This window comes from Leopardus geoffroyi, chromosome E1 (assembly GCF_018350155.1).
Source record: "Leopardus geoffroyi isolate Oge1 chromosome E1, O.geoffroyi_Oge1_pat1.0, whole genome shotgun sequence".
Classification (NCBI taxonomy): domain Eukaryota; kingdom Metazoa; phylum Chordata; class Mammalia; order Carnivora; family Felidae; genus Leopardus; species Leopardus geoffroyi.
The window spans coordinates 36,395,646-36,409,893 of NC_059330.1; the positions used below are offsets into that span (position 1 = coordinate 36,395,646).

The 14,248-nt window shown below is 49.2% G+C and overlaps 1 protein-coding gene across 5 annotated transcripts in view; it reads right to left on the reverse strand.

Annotated features, from left to right (window-relative positions):
• Window positions 1-4,454: 4,454 nt before the first annotated feature.
• The window catches only part of CALCOCO2 (calcium binding and coiled-coil domain 2), a 29,096-nt gene continuing 19,302 nt past the window's right edge, over window positions 4,455-14,248 (reverse strand). For 4 of the 5 annotated variants that reach the window (XM_045488521.1, XM_045488517.1, XM_045488519.1 and 1 more), the window contains 6 exons: window positions 12,966-13,088; window positions 12,596-12,685; window positions 9,740-9,835; window positions 7,321-7,456; window positions 6,002-6,030; window positions 4,455-5,473 (listed from right to left, as the gene is read on the reverse strand). In XM_045488521.1, coding sequence (XP_045344477.1) covers window positions 5,297-5,473; window positions 6,002-6,030; window positions 7,321-7,456; window positions 9,740-9,835; window positions 12,596-12,685; window positions 12,966-13,088 — 651 coding nt within the window. In that variant the 3' untranslated portion in view covers window positions 4,455-5,296. Of the gene's footprint in view, window positions 5,474-6,001; window positions 6,031-7,320; window positions 7,457-9,739; window positions 10,687-10,975; window positions 11,135-12,595; window positions 12,686-12,965; window positions 13,089-14,248 lie in introns of those variants that run through there. The other variant, XM_045488522.1, reaches the window with a different exon arrangement.

A 14,248-nucleotide genomic window follows, 5' to 3' on the forward strand; every position in this document is an offset into this window, starting at 1 on the left:
AAAATAAATAAAACAGGGGCGCCTGGGTGGCGCAGTCGGTTAAGCGTCCGACTTCAGCCAGGTCACGATCTTGCAGTCCGTGAGTTCGAGCCCCGTGTCGGGCTCTGGGCTGATGGCTCAGAGCCTGGAGCCTGTTTCCGATTCTGTCTCCCTCTCTCTCTGCCCCTCCCCCGTTCATGCTCTGTCTCTCTCTGTCCCAAAAATAAATAAACGTTGAAAAAAAAATTAAAAAAAAATAAATAAACATTAAAAAAAAAAAATAGTTGTTTTTTTTTTTTCCTCCCATGTCTATCTCCAATCTGGTCCAGGCCTTGGCTGCTCTCTTGAACCACTGCGGTGGGTGGTCTCCTTCAAAAATAGAGATTAAAAAGAATAATAAAAATTAAAAAAAAAATAACAGAGTAGCTGAAAAACCCAGGCCTGCAGATAGCCACCATTCTACATTATGCGGTCCGGGCGGCAGAGTCAGCTTCTAGAATGAACGAGAAGGGTGGAGTCAGAGGCAGAGGAGCAGGATGAGCCGATAAGGGAAGTTAGTTCTGGGCCGCCTGGAGCTCCAGCCCCGGATGCTGGGAGTCCCGAAGCCTGGGATTCTGAGACACTCCTATACCCACCTAGCTCCCGTCTACCCTCACTCCTGCCTCCTGAGCTCCGATGAGCGTGTTAGACATGATCCACCTAGATTACAGTCTTCTGGGACAGAGGCTGGTCCCTTTTTATATTCTAGTGCTTTTGGTTCAGAGTCCTTTGCATTCTGGGCCCCTTCTCTGACTTCCCTTCTCCCCCGCCCTGTTTAGAGACCCTCAGAATACAATCCGGTTTTTGCCTGCCACTTCTGTCCCTCAACCTCTTAGAAGACATCACTAACTTAGGCTTCGATCACCCCTTCATGAACACTCTGGTCCCGCAGCCCTTACTTACGTCCTTACGTTGGTGCGATGGCTTCCCTTTTTCTCTGTCCTGAAATTGCTTTTGGGGGTGGCTGTCTCTTTTCCCCGTCAGGTTAGGAGACCCCTGAAACCTGAGACCCTCCGCCAGCAGTTGAAAGGGTTCCCCGAGGACAGAGGGAATGTCTTCATTAATCTCGTAGATCCCTCAAGGGAAGAACTTTTCTATTTTTTAAAATCCTGGCCCTGTGCTAGTTCTGGCCACCGTGGGTGCTCAATAAATGTTGATTGACTGAGTCAACAATAGACTGAGTCCCCAGAGTGCCATATGCTTTCTTTCCACAGGGAGAAAGTAATAACATTAGGCAGAGCAGGCTGGATCCCTTAATATGATTATCTGAAATTTGTGGCCGGTGACTCTCTCCCCCAACTTTATTGGGGACATTCATCTCCACAGAATAGATATTCCCAGAGACCACTAATGCTGCCGGCCAAATGGTGGACTACTATTAAATGCCCTGACCCCGTTCATCTTGATTCCATCACCACCAAAGCTGCCGCCTGCCTCCCGCCCAAGGTGGGGGGAGAACCCAATAACCGTTGTGGCAGCGGGTGGTACCGAAATAAGCATACTTCTAACCAAGTTCAATAACGTGGACCCAGCTCCCTAGCTGTACTCAAGATAGTCTACTGTGAACCTGCGGATGACCTTCGCAAGCTTTTTAACCTTTTAAGAATACAACAGCTGGAGACAGAATTCGTAGAGCACACCATTCGCCCATTTAGAGTGTGGAATTCAGGGGCGCCTGGGTGGCTCGGTCGGTGAAGCGTCCGACTTCGGCTCAGGTCATGATCTCACGGTTCGTGGGTTCGGGCCCCGCGTCGGGCTCTGTGCTGACAGCTTGGAGCCTGGAGCCTGCTTCGGATTCTGGGTCTCCCTCTCGCTCTCTCTGCCCCTCCCCTACTCTCATTCTGTCTTTCTCTCTCTCTCTTAAAAAATAAACATTAAAAAAAAATAAAGTAATTCAATAAAATAAAGTATGTAATTGTGCCACTATCTGCACAATAAATTGTATTATTTCTGAGAGAGGGAGAGAGTGCAGGGGAGACGGGCAGCAGGAGAGGGAGAGAAAGGATCCCAAGCAGGCTCCACACTCAGCACAGAGCCCAACGTGGGGGCTTGATCTCGTGACGTTGGGATCACGACCCGAGCTGAAATCAACAGCGGGACGCTCAACCGACTGAGCCACCCAGGCGCCCCTTAAATTTTATTTTATTTTAATTAATTAATTAATTTTAATGTTTTATTTTTATGTTTGAGACAGAGAGAGACAGCATGAACGGGGGAGGGTCAGAGAGAGAGGGAGACACAGAATCTGAAGCAGGCTCCAGGCTCTGAGCTGTCAGCACAGAGCCCGACACGGGGCTCGAACTCACGAACTGTGAGATGACGATCTGAGCCGAAGTCGGTCGCTCAACCGCCTGAGCCCCCCCAGGCGCCCCTAAATTTTATTTTTAAGTAATCTCTATACTCAATGTGGGGCTCAAGCTTCCAACCCCGAGATCCAGAATCGCGTGCTTTACCGACTGAGCCAGCCAGGTGCCCCTCAATTCCTTTTTGCTCCCAAATAATATCTCGTCCTCTAGCTAGGCCGTTATTTCATTCGCCCACTCCTCAACCGATGGGCATTTGGGTTGTTTCCACGATGGGCAAGTTATTGCTCCACGTTTCAACTTCTTCCTCTAGAAAAACGGGAGTTCAGAGCCGTTTCAGAGATGACTGAAAGTATGCGTGGAATGCACGAACGCGGCCCAAACGATAAAGCGTTACATGCAGGTAAAGACAATTATATTAATATTTATAGGAGGTCAGCTAAGGAGAGCGCTGGGGCTCGCCTGACTTCCCTGAGTGTGCGGCCCCTGTGGGTCACCTCAGGGGAATTAGGGGAGTGTCTCTTTGGGTTTGATCCCCACGGAGAGTCCACTTTGCGTCTTTTTTTTTTTTTTAGGCGGGGGACTGCAATCGCTCAGCCAGGGCGGCTCATCGCATTGCCATTTGTTGCTAGGAGACCAGCTTAGAGCGGGCTCGGCTCGGTGCAGTCCCACGGCCACTGCAAGAAAACCACCCGAAATCATAGAATGATATTTAAACATCAGGGCAGTTTCATTTCATCCCAGGGCACAGGGCTGAAGCTACAGGTGTTCTTAGGGCCCCAGGCTCTCGGACGGCCTCGCCAACACTCACGTCCCGGATTTTCGCTAGCTTTCTCTTACCACGCTCTCGCACGCACGTGTGCCGGGTGCCGGGAGTGTGCTAAATAGTGCAAAAACACCTTCGTATTAAGACCAAGAGCAAGTGAGTTAGGAGGGGAAACTGGTTGCCATGATGGGTACGACGCTTCTAACACCCAGTTGGGCTCTAAATACCGTTTGCCCCCGTTAACTTCCTGCTATTTTTTTGGCGGGGTATTTTACGGCTCTAAAACGAGTGGGTGCAAGGAGGTGAGAGGGGAGAGGCTGGGGTAAGGAGTGGGTTATAGGAGAATGATTGTTTCCTTTCACCAGGAGCCGCCTGGAGCATAATTTCCCCTTCAAATCCTTGGTAAGAGCAGCTGGGGATAACGAACAGTGGTTAAAGATGCTTTGTTTTACGTCCAGCAAAAAGGATCATTAGCACCTCTTTTTTTTTTTTTTTTTTTTTTGGTATTCACTGATTTGGATCATGTGCACCACTGCTCCTCGCCATTCGTGTGCTTAATTAAGAGCTGATGAGTGCAAAATAAAGGAAACTGCAGCGCTCCACTGGAACTATCTGGGGAGCGGCAGAATTTCTGCAGTGAGGAAAGGGATCTGCCAGGAAAACGGTGTTACCACCTCCCCGTTACGTTTCTCTGCCAGAGCTCCTCTTAATGTCACATTGGAACCTTAAGGGGCGAAAGGCTGGGCGTCCAAGAGACAGCTCGTTGAAATGCTGATAGGGGAGGAGGAGAAGCAGGAGTATGGTTTCATGTTCGTTTTATCAAAGGAGAAATAAAGACAAGGAGCGGTGACCGGGGCAATATAGCTGGTCTAGGGCCGAACTCCAATCACGTAGGGAAAACCCCGGAAGGAGGCTGGCTCAACCTTACTCGTGACATCATGTCTTACATCATTCTGAGGTTTTTGTACAAGTCTCTATGGTGACCCGCTGGTGGCCTGCCTGAGAGTCCTTTCCATTTGTTCCGTCCCTGGAGGGGGGAGAGAAAATGGAATTGCTTTCTTGTAGTTCAATTGGGCAAATCTGGATGGAGGCACTAGAACCTGGTTCGCGAAGAGTGCCCGAGTCCACACCGTTCCCTTTCAAAAAGTGCACGGAAAGCTGGAACAAGAAGTCAGAGCTCTAGATTTCTCAAACTAATGCTCCGTCACCTTGCTCTCCGTCTCAAGACAAGGGCCGGGACACTTTTGTTGACTAGTTCAGACAAATGAGGAGAAATCACTGCTGGGGCCTACAAGTCCCATAGGCCTCTTGGTTACCCTTTTCTCCTAAGCTTAGAAATAAAAGACCGCAAACTCAAATTACCAAACTGAAGTTACCCACGTCCCTGAAACAGAGGACTAGTTTATTTTTAGTATTAAAGAGATTAATAGCTCTCATTATTCTGACTTCTCCATATTCAAAACTCACCTGCTCAGAAAGTTGCAAACTCAGTTTCTAATAGGTCCTACTAATCATTACGAAAGGACTTACAACAATAAAAGTTACGTGCATAGGAAAGATTGAAGAGTAGAAAATGCCAAACAGAGGTATCCAGAGAGAAAGAAGGCCTGTGATTGAAATAATATTTTGTGTCCAGGGTTCAGGAATAAGATGCTTCTGCTGGGAGCTGTGAAACCTTTGGTCTCCAAATTGGATGACCGAGTTCTCTGCAGTGACATTTCTGCCCAGTTTAATGCCATCAGTGGGAGGAAGGGACCTGAGGAGGAAGAGGAGGAGGAGGAAGAAATTCTCAACCTCTGCTCAATCACCAGCCGCAGGCTTAAGACTCAGAACTGAGTGCAAAACCACTCAAGGCCTGACCTTGAAGGGCGCTGGGACAACTCAGAAAATGAATCACTTAGTACTCGAGTCAAGCCGGTCAGTTCCGTCCCAGGGCCCTTGTGCTGGAGAACCCTCGGAAGGCTGGGCACCAGAGGGGAGAGCAGGCCACGGCTAGTTATGGGATTTAAAAGGTAGTAGTAACCCACAAGGATGGAAGTAACAGCCCTCACCACATAATCAGCGTGACTCCACCCTTAGGGCAGCAGGACTGAGTAAATCCCTAATAATTTCACGTTAGGCAGGGTCTTGGGTCATAACTCCAAGTAGAAGCTATAGGTTCTACTCTATCAAAATCTATGTACGGTATAGATCCAAGAGGCTCGAACACTTAGAGACTGTGGCAGAACACGTGGTCTTCGAAGATCTGCTTCTCTTTTGCTGGGAAGGTCTTGTCACAAATCGGACAACTCAAACAGAGGGGCTGTGGGCGTTGCTGCTCCGAGGTGAAATCAAGAATGTCGCCAGCGAAGTCGGATTTGCAGGTGGGGCACTTCTTGACGGCGAGCTGGGAGGAAGGGCAAAGAGGTCAGCACAGAGGCAAGCTCTAGGTAACAGGGGCCACGTCCCGTGTTCTCCTAGATTCTCAGCACGGAGCATAATGCTTGGCCCACGGCAGGTGCCCAGGAAACGGACGACGGACGAACCGATTCACGTTTGGAGGCCCTCCCTGGGGCTTTCTCTACCCCAGGGGTGAAAGGACCCCCTAGTGCTAAAGCGGTCAAAGAGCTTCCAGCCCAGAAGGGACACGGGACATGCCCTGTTGGACCGGCTGCCTCGTTCGCATCTCCTCCCTAGTTCTGGTCCCTCCGCTCACGGGTGGAGATCTACCCGCCAGAAAGCTGGTGGACGAACGGGGCTTTCTTCTCCCTGCCTCGACAGGCTCACTCAGCTTCGGGTTTTGACCCAATCGATCCAGCTGACTTCCGGAATTATCAAAACGAACCAGGCTCCCTACGCTTCTCCCATGAACTTGAGCAGGAAGGGACATTTCTCAAGGATTTGACGTGGGCACTCTCATGATTCACGTACTTACCAGGCTTGGGGCAGAACTTTCCTGGATACCTGAGGATAATAACAAAGATTTCATTCAGTGAAAGAAATACCATCCCTAGGTTCTCCAACCGTGATGCAGCAGCTGTTTTCTGTAACTCTCTTTGCTCCCCTTCCTCCCCACTGCGTCGCTTTCTCTCGCCCATGTACCATTAACTTCTGACAGAGGGGATCTAGGTCGATGATAAAGGGAAAAGAGGAAAAAATAATGAAGTGGCATTTGTGATAGCCATGCATATTGCTATACAGTCAGAAAAAACAAATAAACCTCAGTATGGGAAAAACGAGATTTTAATAAAAACAGCCACGATTTAGTAAGGAAACAACTTGAGAATGGATTTGAAGACTGAATCCGTGCAAACAGGTATTTTTAAAGGAAAGGCTTCGAGAACAGTTTTTAAATTTTTTTTTTTTTTCAACGTTTATTTATTTTTGGGACAGAGAGAGACAGAGCATGAACGGGGGAGGGGCAGAGAGAGAGGGAGACACAGAATCGGAAACAGGCTCCAGGCTCCGAGCCATCAGCCCAGAGCCCGACGCGGGGCTTGAACTCACGGACCGGGAGATCGTGACCTGGCTGAAGTCGGACGCTTAACCGACTGCGCCACCCAGGCGCCCCGAGAACAGTTTTTAAAGAGGAAAACAGAGGTATACCCCTGCCTGCTGTAAAGATTTGACTGGGGCTCTTAAGAGAACACGACTGCTTTAAACTGCCCAAGAAAAGGCAATGAGGTCTTCTATTGCTTTTGGAGACAAAGGAGGAGAAGTCCCCTGTTCCCTCGTGCCCGGCGAGGGCACTCTGACCCTCAGTCCTTGAGTGACAGGACTGGTTTTCACCCCCACTTCTGTCCTCCAAACCACCCCGGGGTCTCTGTGGTGCATGTTTCCTGTTACCCTCGGTCAGGCCATCGAGGTGGCCGCCATAACTGCCCATTCCTGGGTGGCATACCCCACGTCGTGTGCTTCCATTTCCAAACCTTAATTAGCTTCCTCAGCTTTGTGTGTGTATATCTTCTACACAGAGACATTTCTCTGATTTATATATTTGGAATAGAGCCACGGGACTCAATTTGTGTCTGCTGCCTCTGGGCGAATGATCTGATTTGCGTCTTCTAGATTCAGATTTATTTCTCAATTAACACCTTCTCGCCTGGCAATCCTTCTATTGGGTCCTCAGCTTCTGCCCAGCAAGTCTTAACAATGAGCCTGGTCGTAATTAGCATCGCAGGCCACAAAGAATGTGAGTGGGGGGAAAAGGATGCGGGCAGGGGCCTTCGGGCTCAAACGGCAGTTGTCTCTTACCGGAATAGGGGTTTCCATAGACAAGGGCCGGGTTTTGTCCTGCACCTCCTTGAGCTGAAGTCGGCACTTGGTATGGCAAGGAGTCAAAATCCAGACCCATGTAACTCAGCAATCTGCTGTTCTCCCTCTTCAAAAGCTAGGGACAGAACGTTGGACAGAGAGGCATATTGAAAGACGACGACGACAAAGAACGGCCACCAGCAAGTGGAGAGGGGATGGCCCGCTCGGCAAGGTGGGAAGGTGGGAAAGAGGTAGCTCTCGATGAACAGCGGGGCACGGGGGGGTCCCGGGAAATGATCATTTGTAATTCTTCTCCAGAGAAAGCAGCGGCCTCAACACACCGAAGATCTCAGTTCTTTAGACCTGAGTTGAAATATACGCTGCATTTTGTTTAGATGAACTCAAAAAAAGAATTTTAAGCCTCTAAATTACATACCAGCTGAGGTGGGGTACAAAAGTTGGGTGCCTACAGGAGGGCGGCAGGAGCTATATTAAGGTTGAAGCTGTTGGATGCTATTGAGGGTAAAATGGTTCTTTTGGTCTCCGTCCCACCTTCCCAGAACGATTTTCTTACACAGTGTGAATGCTCATCTGATATGACTTTCCCGTCTTCATGTTTTATCCTTTCAGATGGATACACCAATAGAGAGAGAGAGAAAGAAGGAAGGGAGGGAGGGAGGGAGGGAATAATGGGAAGAATGAGAGAGAAGCAGCTATGAGGAGGACAGACAGCGTTTAAAGCTCTGTCCTTATAATTAGTAAACTGCCCCTTGACATCTTTTTTTTTTAACGTTTATTTATTTTTGAGACAGAGAGAGACAGAGCATGAACGGGGGAGGGGCAGAGAGAGAAGGAGACACAGAATCGGAAACAGGCTCCAGGCTCTGAGCCATCAGCCCAGAGCCCGACGCGGGGCTCGAACTCACGGACCGCGAGATCGTGACCTGAGCTGAAGTCGGACGCTTAACCGACTGCGCCACCCAGGTGCCCCAACATCTTAAAAGGGCTTTACTATCGGTTCTTAACCAAACTTTTAAATACCAGATCTTGGGGTGCCTGGCTGGCTCAGTTGGAAGAGCACGGGACTTTTGATCTCAGGGTTGTGGGTTCGAGCCCCACAATGGGGGAAGAGATTACTTAAAAAAAAAAAAAATCTTAAAAGAAAAAAAAAATCAGATCTTTTTCCCTGTTGCAAATTGTGTGTCCTCCCTTCTTCCCATGAGCCTACATGGGAAAACAGAGACTGCAAAGTCAAGGTGTATTCATCTCAATCAAGAGGATGAGAATAACAAGACCGGAAACAGACTCCAAAGGTCCCTACAGTACTGAAAGGGGCATAAATGGCATAACCAAAGCCAGAAAAGATCACTTGGAGGCACAGCCCGGGAGGGTTTCGGAGAGGGGAAAGATGGAGAACCACGGGAGGTATGGATCCAGGAGTAGAAGCCAGAATGCACGGACACCTTTGATGCAAGAGCAGGAAAGTGCCTTTGTGTGCAGCTTCTTTTTAAAAAAAAAAAAAGTTTTGGGGTGCCTGGGTGGCTCAGTCGGTTGAGCGTCCGACTTCGGCTCAGGTCACGATCTCGCGGTCCGTGAGTTCGAGCCCCGCGTCGGGCTCTGTGCTGATGGCTCAGAGCCTGGAGCCTGTTTCGGATTCTGTGTCTCCCTCTCTCCCTGCCCTTCCCCCGCTCATGCTCTGTCTCTCTCTCTCTGTCAAAAATAAACATTAAAAAAATTTTTTTTTAATAAAAAAAAGTTTTAACTTATTGTGCTTAATAATCTCTCCACCTAAGGTGGGGCTCGAACTCACAACCCCGAGATCACAAGTCCCATGCTCCTCCGACTGAGACATCCAGGCGCCCTCAAGTGCAGTTTCTTTATTTAGGGCCATCATCCTCAATCAACAATAACTTGTGTTTAACCCACAGCAGAAAATAAATGTTGGTTGAATGAATGAATGAATGAGGGCACGAATGAATGCACAGCATTTTCTTAAGGGCCCACCAAGGGTCCAGCGATAGTAGACCATCACTTCTGCCCTGGTTTAGTGGCAGAAAAAAAGAAGAAAGTTGTGCTGAAGGAAAGGGGTCCCTCAACTAGCACAAAAAGGACGTAGGATACGATTCCCCAAAGACAATACCTACAATAGGTATGAAGTTAAGAGTAAAATTAATTTAGATCTTGATCAAGGCTGTTCCTTTCTTGTTGATTCCTGCCACACCAAGCAAGTTTCGGTTGGGGAACCAAGAGAGAGTTCATGGGAGGTGAGGAAACCAGATTGAATTTGCTCTCAGGAGCAATGGTCTCACCCACCGTCCCAGAAAGGGCTCTTTTATTTAACTCTTGGTCACCACATGTCTGGGTCACCCTGCTCCCTCCCCTTAAAACCTTGAGGTTTTCGCCCTCTGTACACACTCACGTCATTTTCTCTCTCCAATCTCTCTTTCTCTTTCTGCAGAGCATCATATATAATCTTGTTCTCACTCAGTTTTTTTGACAGGCCAGCGTTCTCGTCCTATCGATAATAAAAAACAATTAGGGTTAGGATCACATACTGTCATCTGGATCCCAAGTGGGGGAAAGCGAGGGGCCTGTAGAGGACCTGCTTTCCCAAACTGGTGGGACTCGGGGGTGGGGGGGCAAGGGAGCTGGGGCGCAGAGGAGGAGACGCAGGCGGTGTCGACTTACAGAGAAGTGACTTAACAAGATGCTGGGAGGCCTGGGCCGGCATCGAGATGCCGATTTCTTTTGGGTTAGTGGCAGTGTAAGCGACCAAAGATGGAAAGGGTGATAAGCTTGGGAAGAGCCTCCAGACAGACTTATCAGGATTAGGGCTAAACGGAACCTTGTTCGACCGCACCCAGCCACGGAAATGAGCATCTCTGTCTCAAATGAACATCTCACTCAAGGCAGTGCAGGGCGCTTAGGCTGGCGCGGCCCCCTCCCAGGGAGGACGGGCCTCTGGGCTCAAGTAACATGGAGAACGAAGGAACCCTAGAAGGCATTCCTCCTCGGCCACCAGGAACCCAGGCTGAGGTCCTGGGCTTCCCAGTATGATGACCTATGTTCAAACACCCCACAACGGGTAGGCTTGCTCCCACCTCCTGCCTCCACACACACACACACACATGCACACGCCTCACAAAGACACTTAAGCTAGTCCTATCAGTTGCGTTTTTGGTTTTGGTTTTGGTTTTTTTTTCCAAGATTTTTTTATTTGAATGCTGGTGCCCGGACTGCCGTGTGCTTCTAGCCGGCCCTGAGGTAGTAATGCAGGAGGGACTACCCGACGACAGTGCTCACTGCTGGCTCCTGGCTCCCCATCCCCATGGGCTCTTGCTGGCTCTTCTGGTCCTGCTTCACTTCCTCAAAAGGCAGAAATAAGAAAGGACTATCTGAGTCTACGCAGACACCTGCTCGGTGGTTACAAAATCCTTCCCTGAGATCTGTGCCGGGGGCCGAGATTTCGGGGGGTCCCCAGACTGGTTTCTGGCCGTCCACGCCTCTTTTTAGCAGGAGATTTTTTTTTTTTTTTTTTTTTTTCTTTTTTAGAAATGTCTCTCCTGAACAAGGATGGACAGTCCTCTGGGCTTGGTCTAAGCACCACAAACCTTCACACCCCTTGCTGCCTGGGCCCCTTATTTCCGCCACCTACCAGCGCAGCAGCCCTGAGTTGCCTGATCTGTTTGTGGAGTCGTTGACACTCTTTGTACTTCTCTAAGAAACAGGCTTTCCCGGCCTCTACCTTTGCCTGGAGGCGCTCTACCTCTTGTACTAACTGCTCCTCCACTGCCGTTGTCTTGTTCCTAGGCTCCTGAAGCGTAAGAGACACGGTCCTCATAGTTAGGGTTCCTTGGGATAGGTGGGGAATGAAGAATGGAGCGCCTGGGTCTTGGAAAACACTCCACGAAAACCCAGGGAACCCACACCCGCCACAAGGACGTTCAGACCCTTGAATGGCCACAGGTCGTTTAAAATTTTTTTTTTTTAACATTTATTTATTTTTGAGACAGAGAGAGACACAGCATGAACGGGGGAGGGGCAGAGAGAGAGGGAGACACAGAACCGGAAGCAGGCTCCAGGCTCTGAGCCATCAGCCCAGAGCCCGACGCGGGGCTCAAACTCGAGGACCGCGAGATCGTGACCTGAGCTGAAGTCGGACGCTCAACCGACTGAGCCACCCAGGCGCCCCTGGCCACAGGTCGTTTAAACGAGCGATTCCTGGGGCGCCTGGGTGGCTCAGTCGGTTGGGCGTCCGACTTCGGCTCAGGTCACGACCTCGCGGTTCGTGAGTTCGAGCCCCGCGTCGGGCTCTGTGCTCAGAGCCTGAAGCCTGCTTTCTATTCTGTGTCTCCTCCTCTCTCTGCCCCTCCCATGCTCATGCTCTGTCTCTCTCTGTCTCTCAATAATAAATAAGCGTTAAAAAAATTTTTTTTCAGTGGGAAATATTCCCATGTTTAGTGGTTGGTCACCAATTCAATTTCTGAAAAACATCAGTGTGGTCAAATAAAACATTTCTCTGGGCGGCCGATTTGGTTTGGGAACAGAGTTCAGAGAACTTTGTTTTCCTCCTTAGCATGCGAAAATATATGGTCTCTCATATATACTGGGACTCCATAGTTGACCGAGTAATGACTGAGTGAAGGCATGATGCCTGTGTGATAGGATTTATAAACCCAGCAGCTGGATACCCTCCAGACATCAGGGTTTCTCATACCCTTCTATCAATTCAGAAAATGGGGCTTCTTGGTACCTGTCATCACCACGAGGCCTCTTTTCCAACATTCTATTCTACTATAGGAAAAGATCAGACGGTTAGGCTTTCATTACTATATTATTATAGCTCAGAATAATTTAGAATGCTAATTGCTAATATTATAGTTACAACAAAATCTGTTTTGACTGCTGCCATATTCTCTAACCGTACAGCTTAGCGCTACAATTGTTCATTTGTCTGCCCCCATAAGAACTCTTTAAGGAGGGAGTCGGGTTACTCTGGGTCGTAACCTAGTCCCAGGTTGTGTTTACCACAACCTGTCATGCGGTTTCACTTTCGGTATCGCTCTGCCATTCACCACACGGCAGAAACGGCCACCTCTCTGAGACGTTTTGTAAACGACAGATTCTCTGTCCTCTCCTGGGTCGAGAGCAAAACGTCCGGAGGCGAACGCTATCCTCATCTGTCTTTTTTATCCTTTCCGTCACCTGAAAACAGACCCCTCCCCTTCCTTCCCGTAGGCTCCCTCCCCCAAAAGCCATCCGAAGACAGACATGCCTTTAACGCTAGCTGTTTCTTCAGGGTGGTTGTTTCTTCCTGCTTCAGCATCTCCTCTACTGTCTGTTCCAGCTTCTTCTGGCGCTCCTTCTGCACGGAAATAGATTTCAGTACCGCCGCTGCGGAAACACGGGCACACGCGCACTGGGGAAGGGCCCGCTGAGCTGATGAGCGAGCCAGGATGCAGAGACAGAGGTGAGTCTGCCCTTGCTGGCTTCTGAGAACAGCCACGAGGCCCCTCATTTCAGGTGGCTTCCTCTGAGGCCTTTCCCGGAGCCGGCGATAACCCAGGTACACGACAGAATAAAGGAAGAACAACGTACGCTTTCCCGCAAGGGCCTAAAAATGTTAGTTTCGTCCGTGACTCTACCTGCTGGGTTAGAGTGAGAAGAAGCTGGCTGTTTTCCTTCTTCAGTCGCTCCAACTGCTCTGTCTTATCTTGATCTCCCTGAACGAGCTTCTCCATTTCCTTCTCTCGAGTTGACAGCTGGGCCTAAAGCAAGATGAGTGAATATAACCAAGATATGAAGGGACCACTGAAGAGGGAGACCGTGCTTTTTAATGAACGCTAACACAAAGGGGTGTGTGTTCCGTAGCAACTCCCAAATGCCAGCCAGACACCGCTGGAACGTTTTCTCTTCAGCTCTATCTTACACCCTCAGTAGCTGAGACTCGAATGAGGACAATTCAACCAGCCGCTCTTTAAGGTACAGCTTCCTCAAAACAAGAGTGATTCAGCTGCTATCTGCTTTACGTTCTAGGCTTTTGAGAAAGACTTGGCTTGCAGGGATTTTACAGCTAAAAGAAAAAAGTCTGGAAACCACTGGGAGAGCTGACAGTCCGCCATCTTTAAAAAAAAATTTTTTTTTTTTTTTACGTTTGTTTATTTTTGAGAGACAGAAAGACAGAGCACAAGAATGGAAGGGGCAGAGAGAGAAGGAGACACAGAATCCGAAGCAGGCTCCAGGCTCCGAGCTGTCAGCACAGAGCCCGACGCGGGGCTCAAACCCACAAACTGCGAGATCATGACCCCAGCCGAAGTTGGATGCTTAACCGACTAAGCCACCCAGGCACCCCCCAGTTTTTTTTTTTTAACGTTTATTTTATTTTTTTTATTTTTATTTTTTTAAAACAAATTTTATTTTATTTTATTTTATTTTTTTTGTTTTTTAATTTTTTTTTTTTTCAACGTTTATTTATTTTTGGGACAGAGAGAGACAGAGCATGAACGGGGGAGGGGCAGAGAGAGAGGGAGACACAGAATCGGAAACAGGCTCCAGGCTCTGAGCCATCAGCCCAGAGCCCGACGCGGGGCTCGAACTCACGGACCGCGAGATCGTGACCTGGGTGAAGTTGGATGCTTAACCGACTGCGCCACCCAGGCGCCCCTTTAACGTTTATTTTTGAGACAGAGAGAGAGAGAGCACACGTGAGCAGGGGAGGGGCAGAAAGAGAGGGAGACACAGAATCTGAAGCAGGCTCCAGGCTCTGAGCTGTCAGCACAGAGGCCGAAGCGGGGCTCGAACCCACGAACTGTGAGATCATGACCTGAGCTGAAGCTGGACGCTTCACTGACTGAGCCGTCCAGGCGCCCCTAGTCTGATGTTTTGAAAGGCATGCTTCGGGCACTCACTACGGTGCAACGTAGCTTTC